Source organism: Lathamus discolor, chromosome 2 (genome assembly GCF_037157495.1).
Source record: "Lathamus discolor isolate bLatDis1 chromosome 2, bLatDis1.hap1, whole genome shotgun sequence".
NCBI lineage: Eukaryota > Metazoa > Chordata > Aves > Psittaciformes > Psittacidae > Lathamus > Lathamus discolor.
In genome coordinates this window covers 38367662-38384072 of record NC_088885.1, presented here as the reverse complement: position 1 = coordinate 38384072, position 16411 = coordinate 38367662, and the positions used below count along the sequence as shown (strand labels likewise).

Below are 16411 nucleotides of genomic sequence, written 5' to 3'. Positions count from 1 at the left end.
TGAGGCTTTGCGACTTTTTGAAACACATTTTTCTTTATGTTTTTCCACATAATTTCGAAGTTTTACATTTAATGCTATGAAAAGTGAATTAGCCAGGATAAAATTTAAACACAAAATATTCAACATGAAGTTGATAAGAGGATGTAAAATAGGAAGTTGTTTTTGATTAGTTCTACAGAGTTATGTGATTTTGTCCCAGGTATCTTTGGAAATGTTAGCAAGAGTTTTATTAAAATTAGAATAGAATTAGAAATTGCTAAAAGATGGCCCCTGGCCTACAAGCACTTACACACATAACTTTGCTGAAGAACTTCCAGTAGAACATATAGTTAAATCAAACATTTTCAGATTAGTAGCCCAGAAAACTTTTGATGAGAGACCACACCAAACTGAGTTCATTTCTGCAATCAAGGCATGATGCAAATTTTGTCCATAAAGTTTATTAAAAACCCCATAAAGGGGACAGTAAGCAGTAATGAAAACAAACATCTGAACTGCCTGGAGATAGAGCTACAAACTAAGCTCTGAATATAGCAGATGAAGATGTGAAACACTGCAAGTGCAATCAAGCATGGCCTCAGCTGTTTTCCTGCAGACATCAGAAAGACTTTGTTTCTTCCTTGTGGATGGCTGCATCACAGGGCTTTGTGAACGTCTGTTTTGACCTTTCTCTGAATAATCGTGGATTTGGCGCAGGGCAGAAAATCCTCTCAAGATGTGGCTGCTGTCTCTTGCTGCTAGGTGGTGGTCATGGAAGCACCTGATTTTAGGCAAGAATCACACTGTCAAGAACACTGTCATTTTCTGCGTTTCACCAGCCTGGAGCATAGCTCAGCTGGAAAGCACAGGTGAAAGAGAAGGGCATGTCTTCCCAAACAGCTCTCTGCCACTGTAGGTGGTGCTACGCAGTATGTTCATCTCCCCTGTTAAAAGTGGATTTTGCCCTGACAGACAACAGGTTCTCAGGTTAAACCTTGGCCTGATCAGGAGTATGACAGAGCATAAACTGACAAAAAAGGAAACCTATACAGTGTTTCAATGAATGAAGTTCATTAATCGCTTTGCGAGCCTGGTATCAGCCACGTGTCACAGTTGATGGACACAAAGGTGAGTCTCCCCAGGACAACCCCATGCCCATGCTCACCACACTGCAGCTGGCCTGCTGATGACTTAAGAGAATAGTGCGTAGTGCGATCTGGTGACCTGTGATGTGCGTGAGCCCATCTGTTAACACAACCTTTGGCCTTGATCTCTAGAGGGGAGCCACAGTTAACCCAATTAAATTTGTACTTCAGAAAGATCTGTTTCAGCAACAGAAAAAGCACGTTTCACTTGAAATGTTTCTGTACGCTTTTTGATATGATAAATACTTGCTTCTGCAGAAGACAAAAGAGCACTATGAATGGAAATGTGTAAGATTCTTTTTTTTTTAAATCAAACAATAACTAGTGCTTGGTGCATCTTTAGACGCTACAAATACTCCATACCTGTGTATAACTTTATTTACAAATAAGTAAAATGCCTAAGGTTCTTTAGAACAAACAGTCCAGCAGAGAATTTCTGCACATGCAGACTGTTGAATGAAGCTGCTGGTACAAGGTTCAATTGATCTAGCCCAACTGACTCTTGCCAAAAATAGTCAAAGTCTAAAATTAGAGTAAATTATCAAACCCATTCTTTAAAAAAACAGAAACAAAGTAACCCACTGCAGTCCTCTAACATTTTGTATGAGGAACCACAACAGAAATACCACTGCAGAAGTATTAAAGTGGAGGTCCTTAGAGGAGAGAGCTGATGCTAAGCCATGTTTCTGCCTTGGAAGGTGAGTCATTTAAAACACTTGCTTTAAAATGAATGCACAGCAAAAGCAAACAGGAACAACAGATAACTTAAGAATAATTACTCCATGAAACTTCTATGTATTTTTTGCAGTGTACAATTCAAAAGACCCAGCCTGTGTTTAATAATATTTATGGCTTCATCTCACAATATTGCTGTGAATATCTTTGCTTTTATGTTTGTGCACATTGCTGTCTATTTTATAAATAATGTCTTAGTAGTTGTGAATACTGCAAGTCTGTACATGTCTGAATACCTGCATATCTACAAAAAAACCTTCCCCTGCCAATGACAAAGCACAGATAACGAATGTGCATGTTTTCACTTCCTAGAGCCTGCAAGTCTTTAACTTACATGTAAATAGTCTTCTACATGTTACTATATATAATTGTTCTTATATGGAGGTATATTTTTGAGACAGTTATATATGAATAATAAGACTAGGATTGAAGAACAAGATCTAAAAGGTCTGAAACAGTATTTTTTCAATTGCCCTTCCCACATGGCAGGGCTATTCTTTCTAAACAAAAAATGAGAAGTAATACAACAACAAGATCATTTGGGTTATAGTTACTTGAAGTAAAGGAGAGAGAAGATATACAGCTAAAATACTAGAAATCATGGTGCTGGTCAAATTAAAATGTTAGCTAATTTTAGTTGAATTTACAAAGCAGTTTTGACTGAAAAACACTCTTCACTCCGCTCATAAAGCAAAGAAGGAGCTGTCTTAGTTTCCCACAGTAATTCAAGGTAAGTGTCCTAGGCACCAGAATTAACACATTTACTGTAACTATTTTTTTGTTAGCTGCCAAACTAAAACCACAGAATTATTCTGCAGTCCTGATTAAAATAAAATCTAACAAAACCTCACAGCACTGACTACTCATAATAACAGCAGCAGCAATACAGGATTACTAACAAATAAATGTTTATTTATTAGCTGATAATAAAAAGAAAGGCTAAATTCTAGAAGTTTGCTTTTACAAGGCAAGGTCAGTAAAACAAATACTACGTGCCAGTTATCACACATAACAACTGTAATGCTGTACACAACTGGTTTTGCAGATGCACATTGCTGCTGCATTGTTGTGATGGTACGCTAACCCCCCATTAACTGTTATGACAGCTTTTCTTGGAGAGGAAAAAAGGAGATATAAATAGAATAATGCAAAGCCTCATTTCCTTGGTTAGAAGAGCCACCTAGGCCAGCCAGAGCAAGGGCAGCATTGGAGCTGCTCATCCCCTTGCTGTTCCCCAGCAGAGTGAGGGAAGGCACATCCAGTTCTTGCTGCCTGGGTGGAACAGGTTGAGGGGAACCCATGCAGAGAGCAACTTATCCCTTCTCTTACCACTCCACAGCAGCTACAGCTCTGCCACACCATCCTGGCCACGCATCCACCTCAGAGCCACCCATGTCAGCCTGCTGTCCCAAGGACAAAAGGCACATGTCACCCTCTGGCAAAGAATTCAGGCATTTGCTCTACAGACATTTAAAGAAAGTGACAAACTTAGAACAAATCTGACAGATATCAGAGATGTTTTATAGTTGTTTGATAAGCAAAAAATCAGTAGCTGGAAGTACAGCGAGGTCTAAATTGGAAAAGCCTGTACTATGTATGAGCTGAAACACCGTACACGAGGGGAGAGCTTCACTGGGCAGTCCCCAAGCACAGGCTGACCAGCCTCTAGCTGGGGGTATAGAAGGAGCTAAGGATATCTGGAGTCAAAGGGGTTGTGAGACAACTGGATGTACTGGGAAGAGCTGGAACACGGTAAGAGAGGGGAGATGGGGCTACTGCCATGGCACAGGCACTCTGCAAGAAATTACTCTTCAAGAGTATGACTGCTGATGGAGCAACCTGAAAGTTAAGCTTTCAAGATTGAGGAATAATGTGACCCTCAGACAGCATGGCATGTGTACTTCTTATCCATCCTCCTTCTCATATAATTGATATTTAGTGCTTCATGAGCAGCTGAGAAGCTTTAACAGGAAGGCTTGATAGCAACTCCTCTTTGCCAAATCCAGCGGGGATCTGACTAAGGTATTGATTGGTGCCTTGACTCAGATGAAGGGTTTGCTAAAGCAGGAACCAAATTAGATCACACAGAATGTGCAAGTGATACATGAACTATTTACACATAATGAAATTAGGTACATGATAACAAACAAACAAAACCAAACAAAAACCCAAACAAACAAATCCTGACAAAAGGCAGTAATAGCAACATGTTTACTAAGTGGGGAGTAGTTAAATACTTCTATAGTAGGGTTAGACTGTGGACACGTACAATGTAATAGGGTATTGTTTTTTATTACTGCATAAATGGGGCAGTAAGAAGCCAGGTGAGCTTCTCACTAGCCATGAAGACACTGTTTCATGAGTATCTTGTCAGAGTTACGTGTGCTTATCTGTTTGTTGGAATAAGCAAGTTAGGACTATATTTTATAGACAACAGATTTATAAAATAGAGCCTAACCCTTTGCTACTAAATGAAGCCTGCAGTCATGCATTCTTTGTGAAACAAGAACAGTACACATGCTGGCACCTAGGTCTCTAGGACAACTGACTACTGGCAATTAGGGCATTTTCTTAGACAGGAAAGGGGTTTGAATTCATGTTCCTGCAGACAAAGAGGAACTGTATGTCACTGTCTTGTACATCAGAGTGACCATGTGTTCTGGTGAGCAACCTAGATAAAAGGAAGTTCTTCCAGCTGCATTCTGTAAGAAAGACAGCTTGTAACTTGAGGAAAGGACTCAGTGTAGTAAACATCACTTATCAATAAATGTGCTTCAATTCTGCAACCCAGAGTTAAATCCCTACATTCGTTAAAAAGGAAAAGCTAAAGCTGCACCTCCAGCAGTATTTCTCATTTCCTGGTTTAGGTACTTTTACATTCATCATCGTGGTTTCTGTGGTTATTTATTCTCTTTAAGCTTGTAAGTAACACCATGCAATGCTTAGAGAGCGCATATGGAAAAGTCAAGACTGAGGTTCTCAATGTGTAGTATGGCATTAGGCAATTTTGTAATTAATTTCTCTGAGCTTCCATAGCTGTCAAATGACAGTAAATAGGAACTTCTTAACTTCTATCAAAGAACTCATATGCCTTAATACATCACGGGCAGTAAGGCTGTAGCTCCAACATCATGGTGACAAGGTCAGTTAAAAGTACTGAACCTGGGCCCAGCCTTGTGAATAGTTTTGCGACTAAGCTGACTAGAAAATCCACACCTGAAGAAATGGAAAACATTGACTCGATGAACCCAAATTTTGGGGGGGTAGTGTCTTTTGCCTTAGGCAGCCTTTGCCGAACTTCAGAGTGCCCTCAGACCTTACTTGGTCATTCCTAGGGAGTCTCACCTTTCCAGCTCTATGGCTTGGCAGCTTCTCCCTTCTCCTGTAGCTGACTAGCTGGGGCATGGAGCTGCCCAGCCACCCTACGCACAGCCCTGCTGGTTTCCAGACCTTGGCACGGGGAGTCGCTGCTGCGGCAGGTGCTCTGTGGGAGCCCGCCGAATGCACATTTCTGCTCTGTGCAAAATGGTGCTGTGCCCACAGCCTACCTTCTTGGGTTAACACTTGTACAGCGCTTTTCACGTGCTATAGAAATAGAAGTGGGTGTTAAAGCTGCATTTTGAAAAGCCAGGTGTGCAAGCATTCGAGGCTAGCAACGGGAGAAAACAGATCACCCTCACGCATGGCGCTACCTCAAGTCACCTAACCCCCACCCAGCGCACATGCGCCCCCAGTGAGCATGGTGAGGAGCTGCCGCCACCCGAGCGGCAGCATGGGGAGAGCACAGGTCCCTCCTAAGGAGCCGTACACAGCAGCTCCTCTCGCAGGCCCGCGCTACCCTCCTGGGCAAGGCTCCCTCAAACCCGGCAATGGCACTCAGCTCCCGCAGCAGCAGCACGGAGCTACCGAGGGCAACGGCGACTGAGGCCCGGCGGGCAGGATCCACGGAGCAGAGCCGAGCCACCGACGGCGCGTGCTTATTGGCCGGCGAACCTTCCTCCACTGCCTCCAGCCAATTGCCAGCTGGCCTGCCCCGAGGAAGGCGCCCTCATTGGCCTGGCGCCTTCCTCGCCGTGGGTGGAGCCCCTCGGGCGGGGTGCCGCCCTGAGGAGGCGTGGGGAGCCTCTCTGCTTCCCGGGGCGGCGCCGCAGTACGCCTGCGCGGGGCTGGCGGTGGGATGGGGCTTGGTGAGGCGGGGCGGGCGTGTGCAGCTGCCGGGAGCCGCCCGCGGGGCCCCTGACTGCCGTCCGGCTGCCAACCGGCGCAGCACCGCGCGGTGAGTCCCAGTGGCGGCAGCGGCGGCCCATGCCTCCGCCCGCGGCCGGGAGTGGGGCCGGTGTCCCGGTCAGGGGTCCGCTGGGCTGGGGCGGGCGCGGCGGGACGGGGCAGGGCGGGGTAGGTAGGGACGGGATTCCCGCGGCGGCGCGGGGCGAACGATCGGGTGGGCTCTCTGCTCTCGGCCCCCTCAGGGTAGGAGCCGTCCCCGCGGTGTCCCGGCGGGCGCCCCGGCCGCCTCCCGCTTCACGGTGTCCGCTTCTGCCCTGCCCAGACCATGTCCAAGTCGCTGAAGAAGATCGTGGAGGAGAGCAGGGAGAAGAACCAGCCCGAGGTGGACATGTGCGACCGCGGCATCTCCAACATGCTGGACGTGCCCGGCCTCTGTAGGTACCGGCGGCGGCGGGCGGGGAGAGCGCGGAAACTTCCTTATTTGTCCCGGGACGATCCGGGGCGCGGGGGGGTTGGTGGTAGGGCCTCCCCGCTGCCGGCCGCTGCCCTGGCTCCTCGGCGGCGGTGGGGCTGCCCGGGCCTCCTCTGGGTGTTCCGCAGTGTACGGGAGCTCTAGGCATCGGGGGCTCGGGGAGGGGTTCGTTCGCAGGGGGAAGCGCCCTGCTATCAACCCCCTACAGCGTCGTAACGAGCAGTGAACGTGGTCACGATCAAACACTGCTCCGCTGCACCGGAGAGACTGGCGTGGGGAGCTGGGACCCCTACCCGTCTCTCCATCACCTTTGCCCATGCACCATCTGCAGCCCGCAGAGTGCCTCGTTTCTCAGGGCTCTCATTCTGGCACTTGAGTGGTGGGAGACTTTGCTTCCTGTCCATCCTTGCCCCTCCGTGCTACTGAAGCAAAAACTACCAAGAGCAACTCCAGTGGTGTTTGAAAGGGATAGGTGATGCCAGCCTGGAGCTGCATGTGCCCGGTCTCTGGGGGAGAGTAAGGTAGTACTGTATTACAGATACAGCAATAGCATCTCTGGGTATTGCATGTGCTTCCAGAATTGTGACAGTGTGTTTCATGGTGTGTTTCATTTACTATAAATCAACTACAGCATTTGTAACTTACCAGTAGCACCATGCTGTCATGGTTCTGGAGAACACTTATATGAAGTGCAGGGCAGGTAACTTCTTGTTTTTGCTTTGACTAGGAGTGTGTTATAATGTTACAGTACAGCTGATACAGGATGAATTAAAGCTGTGACTGGCTAGTGTGCCACAGGCTGAAATTTTCCTCAGTGTGTGATACAATGAGAAGAAAACAGAATCCAAACTAACCAACTTGAAACTGTACCCATATCCTTGTTTAGCTCTTTACTAAGCATCAGTCATATCAGGAAAAGATGAAGACTTAAGTACAGTTTTGCAGAACTAGATTCTGTACGCTTCAGAATTGCATGTGGGCTTTCAGGAAGATTACATTGGAAAGCCTGTATATATGTGTATAACACATGTTAAACAGAAAGCTTCACTGTATTTTGATTGGATGAACAGTTGTCTGAGGCAGAGTAGTCTTAGCCTGAGTAGTCTTACAGACCTGCTTTCAGAACTATGCTTAGCCCTTTCAAATAAACTAATGCATTCAGAGTATGGTGCAGCACCAGAGCAGTGTTGCTTTTAAGTAGACTCTGTGCCTGTTATCAGCACTAAGGCACATAATTAATTACCCAGCTTTAATCTTTCAGGTAGGGGAAGAAAGGTAGCAGTAAAGCATACCGGTAGCAGTAAAGCATACCAGTAGCAGTGAAGTAAGAAAAGCTGTTCTTGTGCAAAGACTGTTTTGGATGAGTTGTGCAGATAGAGTCAGGGACCACAATGTGCAACACTGTGGTCCACGGGCAATCATGGAATAGTTTGGGTTGGAAAGGACCTTAAGATCATCCAGTTCCAACCCCCTGCCATGGGCAGGGACACCTTCCACTAGATCAGGTTGCTCAAGGCCCTGTACCTGATACGAAATGACTAATGAAGCGTCTGAAGCTTGTTTTTTGCAGGGAGCTCTTTGCATGAGGCATAGACTTGTGATACCCCAGTTAGGCTGCAGCAGAGAAGTCTGTGTGCGGATACTCTTGGTGCACATTGTGTGACTTGATTTAGCATGGGGATGTGCAGTCTTCTCCAATTTGAGATGGAAATTAGGGGAGGGGGTAGTGATGACTGCTTTTTGTTCAATTGTGATCTTGCTTTTTCAGTTATTCTGCTCTCTAGCAGAGAAGGCTTTATAAGTTGGGGTTTTGGTGTTTGGTTTTGGTTATTTTTTGTGTTTGTTTTTGGTTGGTTGGTTTGGTTTTGTTGTTTTGTATGGTTTTTATTGTCAAAGTATTTGCCACTTCCCATCTGGAGCAGGAATTACTTCCTCCAAATACACCTTAAAAAAAGTAATGACTTGGTATTAACTGAATTTTAGGGAATGGTTTGAGAAGATGTTAAACTTGCTGGCTTTCTAACCCTGTCATCTGGCTCCTAATGGGTGACCTTTTCTAATATAGATGGGGTGGTTTGGCTTTCTCTGGCTCTCAGAACTGGCAGGGAAGCTAAATGAGTGAGCTGGTGTGTTGGGTATCTCTCCAATTCAGTGTGGCGTTAAAGCTTGTTTTTTCAGAAACTTTGAGGTTTTGTTCAATGAAATAAAGATCTTTGTTAAAAACAGCCATCATGATGCATACCCAATGGCCGTTCTTTCACAGCATCTTGTTATTAATGAAGGCCACTAGTAGATGTTTGGAGATAACTTTAAGTTATGACTGGAGGGAACCTTTTGGTGGCATTTTTGCTGGTTTTGGCCATTTGAGGTTTAAGGACTTAGTAGGTTGGAGGATACTCGTAAGTTACTTTGTTCAATAGCCTGTGACAGGGATTTTGTGTTAGGTAATTATTTAATGGTTGTGAATGTCCCTCCCACAATAGTCAGTAACTCTTTAAAGGAGACTGCTCCCTGTAGTCTTCATTATCCTTCAAGAAGAGGACCAAGCCTTGTTCCACTGCATATGTGAGTACTTGCTGCAGAGTGGCTAGTGGACTCCTATGTAAGCTTTCTTGATTTAATTTACATAAAGTTAGTGCAGACACAAGGATTTAGCAGCAGCACAATGTGTAGCATCTTGCTCAGTGTGCCAGTCCTCTTCTTTTATGTGCAGACCTCTTCTTGGTCATGTGTGTTTAAAGAAAAAAAAAAAACCCTCAAAAAACAACCATAAGTGATCAGAGGAAACTGGTGTTACATGGGGGCAGAGAGGAGAAAAGAGAATGGGGAATATATGCCCTGGCTTGGATAGGATTTTTTTCTGGCTTCTTTCCAGTCTAGTGAATGACTTGATACAATGCAGGGCAGCCACTCGTATTTTTTTTGCCTTGACTTCTACCTTCTGTAGCAGGTGTGGGAGAGAAAAATACAGACCAAACTTGCCTCTGCCAAGTAACAATGTCTTTTTCTAAATCAGGGTGGAATGGGTGGAGATGAACACTTGGTATCTGAAACTGTCTTAAGTTAGACTTACAAGCTTGGCAGCCTCTACATCTCTTCCCACTTTTGTGTTTAATAAAGGCAGAGTGGAGTTGTCGGCTTGTTTATAATGTGGTGCTCAGAGATACAAAGAAAAGCCCACTAGTCCCTGAAATGCTGCTTGCTCAGGAGTTCATTAATGCCATTAGAAGTTGAGCTCTATTTTTGGAATATTCCTCGAATCCAGGCACTTCCGCATTTTCTCCTAATGTCTTAAAGGACAAACTAAAACTGTGCTACAGGCCTTCAGAGCATCAGAATTTTCGAGGCTTTCATAAATGTAATATGAGAAAACTCTTCTAAAAGATGTTCTGTAGAGAAAAGATTTGAGACTATGAATATTCCTTGATCTAGGTGCTCCATGCTTTAGTTTGTCATACTAATGTGAAGACCATGCAAAACAGTTTTAAACTTAAAAGGCTTTTCTTCCTTATTCTTGCATGCAATAAGGCGAATGCACCATTTATGAGCACACCTATACTATAGCTGTGCATCCATACATGAAGAGTTTTAAAAATGTCTTGCTCTGTGGAAGTGTTCTAATGGTTTGGATTTCGTTTTTTTGTTTTTAATATAATTCCATATTGTGAAATAAATAGATCATATTTGTTTACAAAGAACCCAATACAGACAGGTAGTGTTAGCATTAACAGACATCCTGTAGAATGAACAATTGGGTTCAGCAGCTAGGGCATGATGCGTCTTTTCCCTTACCCTGATGGCTAGGGCATTTATGGGTAGGACTTTAAACAGCCATCAACAGCGAGGGAATTGTTTCTAGAGCAGGGACCAGTCTCTGATCTCTCATTCATGTATCTTTAAGTGATTGATATAAGAAAGCTATGAGTTAAAGAATTATTTTGCCCAGATAACTTGAGACATCTGGTGCTCTGTAGTCTTACTGTCAGTGAAGGAATATTGGATGAAATACTGTTAATTTGCTCTTGGTAAAAGTGTTAATTCGCTCTTGTTATCATTCCATCTGTAAGCTATTCATATTTTACATAAAGTATGTGGTGTGTGGTAGAAATTAACATGCCTAGAATTACTTATCAGAAAGTTAGTGTTGATGTAATTGCCTGCTCCTAAAATAACCAAAGCACAGAAGGTGGAGGGGTACACTACTTGTAGGTCATTTTGTACAATACTGTAATGCTCATCCTGCATTAACTTCCTCCAATGGGACAGACAATGGCTTATCTTGGTTCAACAAGATCTTCCTGTTCTGGGGTTGTTTTTTTTCCCCTCTTTTAAAAAAAAAAAAAAAAAAGAAAAAGGGTAGTTTTGTCATCTGAATATTTTATGTAAACTTACATAAGCATATAAAAGGCTTGATACTAAGGCCAAAAGGGAACAGCTTTAGTATTATTCCCTTGATCCAGTCTGTTTCGAAGCAATAGTGATACTGAGACCTTAAGGAGAACTTGTTATTACTGTGCAAATCAATTGCTCTGGCAAATGTTAGTATCCTGACCCTCAAACTTCTGTGTGGGTATTTGGTGCATTCTTGAAATCAAAATAACTTGCTGCCTGTGGACTCATTACTGTAGTGTTAATAAGGCATCTGAGGGCTGCAGTCCTGAAGGAGCTGGTGTTTAGCATCTAGATACTCCTCCAGTGTCATCATAGACAGGGTACAGTAATTCACCCATAGGAATTGTGGTGCCCTTTGAATCCTAGGGGGCTGGCACTTGAGTTGCGTACTGGATTACAGTTCACTCCATCACCGTGGAGTGATGCTCAGCAAGTCCTGCCAGATAGGCTTACCTGAGCTGCACGTCTTAAGCAAAATGGCTCCACCAGGACCCCTTCAGCCTTCTAGATGATACTTGGGGATATTAATTAGTTGCTGAAGACAAATGTGTTGATGAGAATAGCTGATAGTTGAGTTGTCGTGAAAAGTTGACTTTATTATAGGATAAGGAAAACCACAGCCAGCTGTTCCCACTGCACAGTACTCCTCATAGGACTAGGTGAGTGCTAGTATGCTGAAAAAAAAGGCATTTCCAGACTTGTTTCACACAAGGTCAGTTTGATGTAAGTGAGCAAATTCCCCTCCCTGTATGAGTGACCAAATGCTGCTTTATAACCAGGCTCCCTTTCTTACATCCTTGCAAATCTGTCTCCAGACTGGTAGTAGCTTTGCACCTTTCAATATTGAAGATCTTTTTATCTAGATATGACTAAAGTGCTGCTGGAAATAGTCCAGAGCACAGATGCCTAAACCTTTGCTCTTTTCAGACTAACAGTGGAATGTTGCCTTTTTTTATTCCTTTGGGAGATGTCAGCCTGCTTTGCAGGCCGAAGATGCAGTGGGGTTCTTTGTCACACATCGAGATTAACAGAGATACTTTCAGACAAGGTGTCTAAGCTTCAGTCGCATTTGGGTAGTAGAGTCCAGATTGAAATGTCTTTGGTCTAGGAATCTTGGCCTTAAAATTTTTCGTGTTGGGACTTTATTCTATTCTGCATAGACATATGTGAGGAAACCATATTGAGAATAGACTGGTTGAAAAAGACAACAATGTGACAAATATGGAGAGGGAGTATTGAGAGTAATGCTTGTAAGCTTGTGTTGTTAAAGGCCAGCAGTACACATGGCTTGATGGTTTAGTCCACAGGCTTACCTTTAAATATGCACAGAACTTTTTATGATATTCAAATTCAGCAGGAGTTTGATGTTCAGAAGACCTGAGTCTGCAGCCCCGAAGCTTAATTGTCCTTGAGTAAGCATCCTCACTTCCTGTGTATAGAAATGGTGAATTCATGTCAGGAAAGGTTCATTATCTGTGTACACATGGATTAGAGCAAGGTCTATCTCAGTTCTCTATGAATAAAACATTTCTTACTCTTTTGTTTTTTAGTTCAGTTTGTAAGTGATCTAGAGCAAGTGCTTGCATGTGTGCTGCTGTCTCACACTTAGTGCATTTCAGAGACTATACTTCTGTGGTGCAAATATGTTGCATACAAGTGGTGTCTCCTGACAAGATGGCTTCTTGCAGAAGTTATAAATATGATTTATCATACTTTTTGTTTTAAATATTGGATTACGTCCTGAGCACAGAAACAAACTAAAAGCAGCATTTAGTGTTTTCTGTGTGAGTTGTCATTCTGATTTGTGTGCTTTAAATGGGTATTTTGTGTTGTGGGGCACAATCAGGATTACCTCCTTACTGCTGTCTTAAAGAGCTTTATTTTGGTAGCCTTGGACATGTCTAGTCTTAGTCTTAACAAGTAATACTTCATAGAAGTCAGATCCTGATAATAGAACAGGTGGCAGAAAAGAGCTGAGAAATAGCCATCATATTGGTGGATGTATGAGCTGAATTTGAGCCTTTCCTCATGCAGTTTCTCAAGTTGGTCTAGCTGATTTATTAAAAGGCGTATAATGGGGATTGCTGGCTTTAAAGTAATAAAGTTCATTATGGACTCCAGCAAAGAAAAGAACAGATTATCTGAATTTTGGATTCTGTGCTGAAGCTGGCAAAGCTCTGTGCAAAACTGGAATAAGCTTGTCAAGGCCACAGAAGTGGGGTAACAGCCTTTGTCTTTGTTCTGCTGTAATAAACCAGAGGAAGCATCAGCTTCAAAGGAAAAAAGAAATAGTGCAAAAGTTGTTAGAACTCACTCTGTGCCTGGCTGCCCAATTTGACATTCCAGTCCCTGCACCTGCAGGGTGGTTGTTACAGACCCTTGCCAGGCAGCATCTTCTATAATTAATTTTTTTTTTGGTGGGAATTGCATTCCTATGTTTAGCTCTATGTGTAAGTAATCAATAGTGTTGAATGGTTGCTTATGGTTCAGATGCTGATGTGCCTTTTGTGTTTTAGAGAGCTTTATGTTTTTAGAGCCCTTTGGGGAGAATGCTGTTCTTGCCTGCCTTTTAATGCTGATTTTTCCACAGTACTCTTACAGACTTTGTTTGGCCTTCCCTCTGTCCTTCTCTTGTGCTTTGAGAGGTGGTGGTGCAGGCAATACTTACATTTTAGGAGAATTTAGGGTGGGTGCACTGTTTCTTCCTTTCTCCTTCCTGCCTTTTCTTCCTTCACAACCTGTGATTGCACAGGGAACTGTGGTGACTGCTTTCGTTCTGCCGACATGTTATATTTGCCTGCTTTAAGTCCTGAGCTTTCAAAGGTTAGCCGAAACATGATACTGTATCAGTGAGTAAAAGCTCTTCAAGCTGTTTCCTCCAAATTGCAATTTAGTAAGTACTGGCTGGCATGGCCAGTTTTCACACATACTCACCAGGATATCTTCATTCCCTAAGGTAGTGAGATGTGTGTGGGCTGTCTCTGGGCTAATGTTAGTGATGTCTGTTGCTTGAGGAAAGCTCTGAGGGATGAGAGACATGGCACTACAGCTGTCCTTCAGTCAGGAAATGTTCCCAGCTGCCTAGGAGGGGTATAAATGTATGTTCTAGAGCTGCTTTGGAGAGGCTACACTGGAAGTAAGGAAAAGGCATGGTGGAGGAAAACCTCTACGTTTTGTCTAGTTCCAATAACATACAACAAACTTATTACAAGGAGGGGGGATATGTTTGAGAATTCCTTCAAGGTATGAGTTTCTCCTCTTGACTGTTTAGCATGTTTTTCTGATCAGATACTGCTGTCAGCTGTGGGCTATGTATCTCCTAGGGAAAACAGTGGTGGTGTGAAGGGCAGAAATAGGCAAGAAGAAATGTCAAGAATGAAGAAATGTAGGAGGAGTGCTGGTTTCTAGCTGGCTTGTACCCTACACTTATTTGTTTAATAAGGTGGAATCTGAGGGGTTTTGATCAATCAGATAATTCAGTTAATTTTGAATAAATATTGCATACTGTCGTTTGATCATTCACCGCACAACAATGCTAGTCTGCTACCATGCTTCATGGGTGTTAAGTTGTAAATGCAGCTATTGGTACTTAGCACTTATATCTGGCAGTGACTTGATAATGAATTGGGAACGTGTGAAAATGCAATTGCTGGTGTGTCATGTGTTCTGTTGAAATAAATGTTAAGAATACCTATCAGTTTTAACTCGGGAAGTGCTGAAAGGGTGGGAATGAAAAAGGTGTTTGTGTACCCAGAATCAGATCTCTCCTGGGAGACACCAGTACTTACTACTCAAGCTGTGCTGGGTCACAGCATCACAGAATATTTTGGGTTGGAAGGAATCTTGAAGATCTTAAAAATCATCTAGATCCAACCCCTCACCATGGGCAGGGACACCTTCCACTAGACCAGGTTGTTCAAGACCCTGTCCAGCCTGGCTTAAACATGAATTAGAGGGGCAGAGGAGTGGCTGGACAAGTCTGTAAGTCTTGAGCTTGTCTTGTTTATTGTGATGGTGCTTGTGAATCTGGAGTTACTGGAGTGGAGATAATAACTTCCCCCCCCCTTTTTTTTTTTTTTTCTTCTGGCTGAAACAGGTACAAACTTTCAGTTGTATTGTTCATAAACTAACTTCTTCCTCTCTTCGTTTTCAGTTACATTGTCTCACATAACACAGCTGGTTCTGAGTCACAACAAGCTTACAAGTAAGTATACTCCTGGTTTTGGACTTCGTTACAGTCAGTTGAGCAACATTGAAAATGGGATATTGCTAGTTTGATTTATTTTAATACATCACAATGTCACCGTTAAAGTGCTTCTTGATGGAGCGCTTTATTAAAATCAAAGAGATTGAGCATGTGACTTAGCAATTTTCAACATGTCTTTCCAGCTTCGGTACAGATCTGCTATGTACTGGAAGATCTATAATTCTCAGTTTTGTTGCCAGTTCGGCCCAAAATCTTTAACTGTATCAGAAATTATGCAGTTTGCATTTTAGTAGATGGGTGGTTAATTTGACTGAAGCAGGTGAAAATAAACTACAACTCAACTACATTAGATCTATAACCAAGCATGTGAGCAAGACCAACTGAATGCGAGCTTCAGATGTGAAAGTCAAGCAGTCTACTTCTGTCAAAACAAAATCTTCTGAGTGTAAGTTGTCTTGCTTGTGCTGCTTGCATCACCTTCAGTTATTACCTTGGATCCTGCTTCTCATAGTAAAGAAGCCCTTAAGTGTGGCGCTGATGAATAACATGTCATGAGAGCACAAATCTTTACAAATAGAGTTGAGTTAAAAAAACTCAACAAACCCCCAAACAAACCAACCAATAAAACCCAACCTACTGAACTCTACTTGCCACACAAGCAGTAAAGATAGTATGTGTAATTTAAAACATATGTATTAATGTGAAAATCTCACTTAAGGTTCCGAGCATTTGCATAGGATTAAGCGGGGGGGGGGGGGGGGGGGGGAAGAATATTTTTAGATTCTAGCACATAAACACTTCTCTGGATGCAGTTTATTGGGTACTAATGTGTAGCTTAAAGGGTTTGTAGTAGCAGTAGTAAGTGAATAAAAATATGGTTATTATGCGAGTGGCTGTGAGAAGTATTAATTAGTTATCCTAGGCCCTGCTTCTGATTATAGTGTCTTATAGGCTGGCATTTTGCTATTCCGTTTTTATCCCTGTTGAAGTTTTCAAATATCTCAATCTATTTATAAATTTGACCAGCAATTTCCAGGCATCTAATGTGTAAATGATAACTGAGCAAATCCAGGCAGGGAAAATTGTAAATATTGCTATCAAACACACAGCTCTACCCCTGGTTTAGAAGAGAGTGAAGTTATAAATAGCTGGAAGCTGAGAGAATGTTTGTGGAGAGCATTATGTTAAACTTGCTTTGGGCATATTGCTGCCTGACATCTGTTATCAGCCCCTGGTGGAGTTAGGCTATGGGGC

General features: G+C 43.1%; 1 protein-coding gene across 1 annotated transcript in view; it reads left to right on the top strand.

Moving 5' to 3' along the window:
- Positions 1–6005: 6005 nt before the first annotated feature.
- The window catches only part of RSU1 (Ras suppressor protein 1), a 102816-nt gene continuing 92410 nt past the window's right edge, over positions 6006–16411 (top strand). The window contains exons 1-3 of the mRNA XM_065666496.1: positions 6006–6135; positions 6409–6520; positions 15104–15154. Of these exons, the coding sequence (XP_065522568.1) occupies positions 6412–6520; positions 15104–15154 (160 nt within the window). The 5' untranslated portion in view covers positions 6006–6135; positions 6409–6411. The remainder of the gene's footprint in view (positions 6136–6408; positions 6521–15103; positions 15155–16411) is intronic.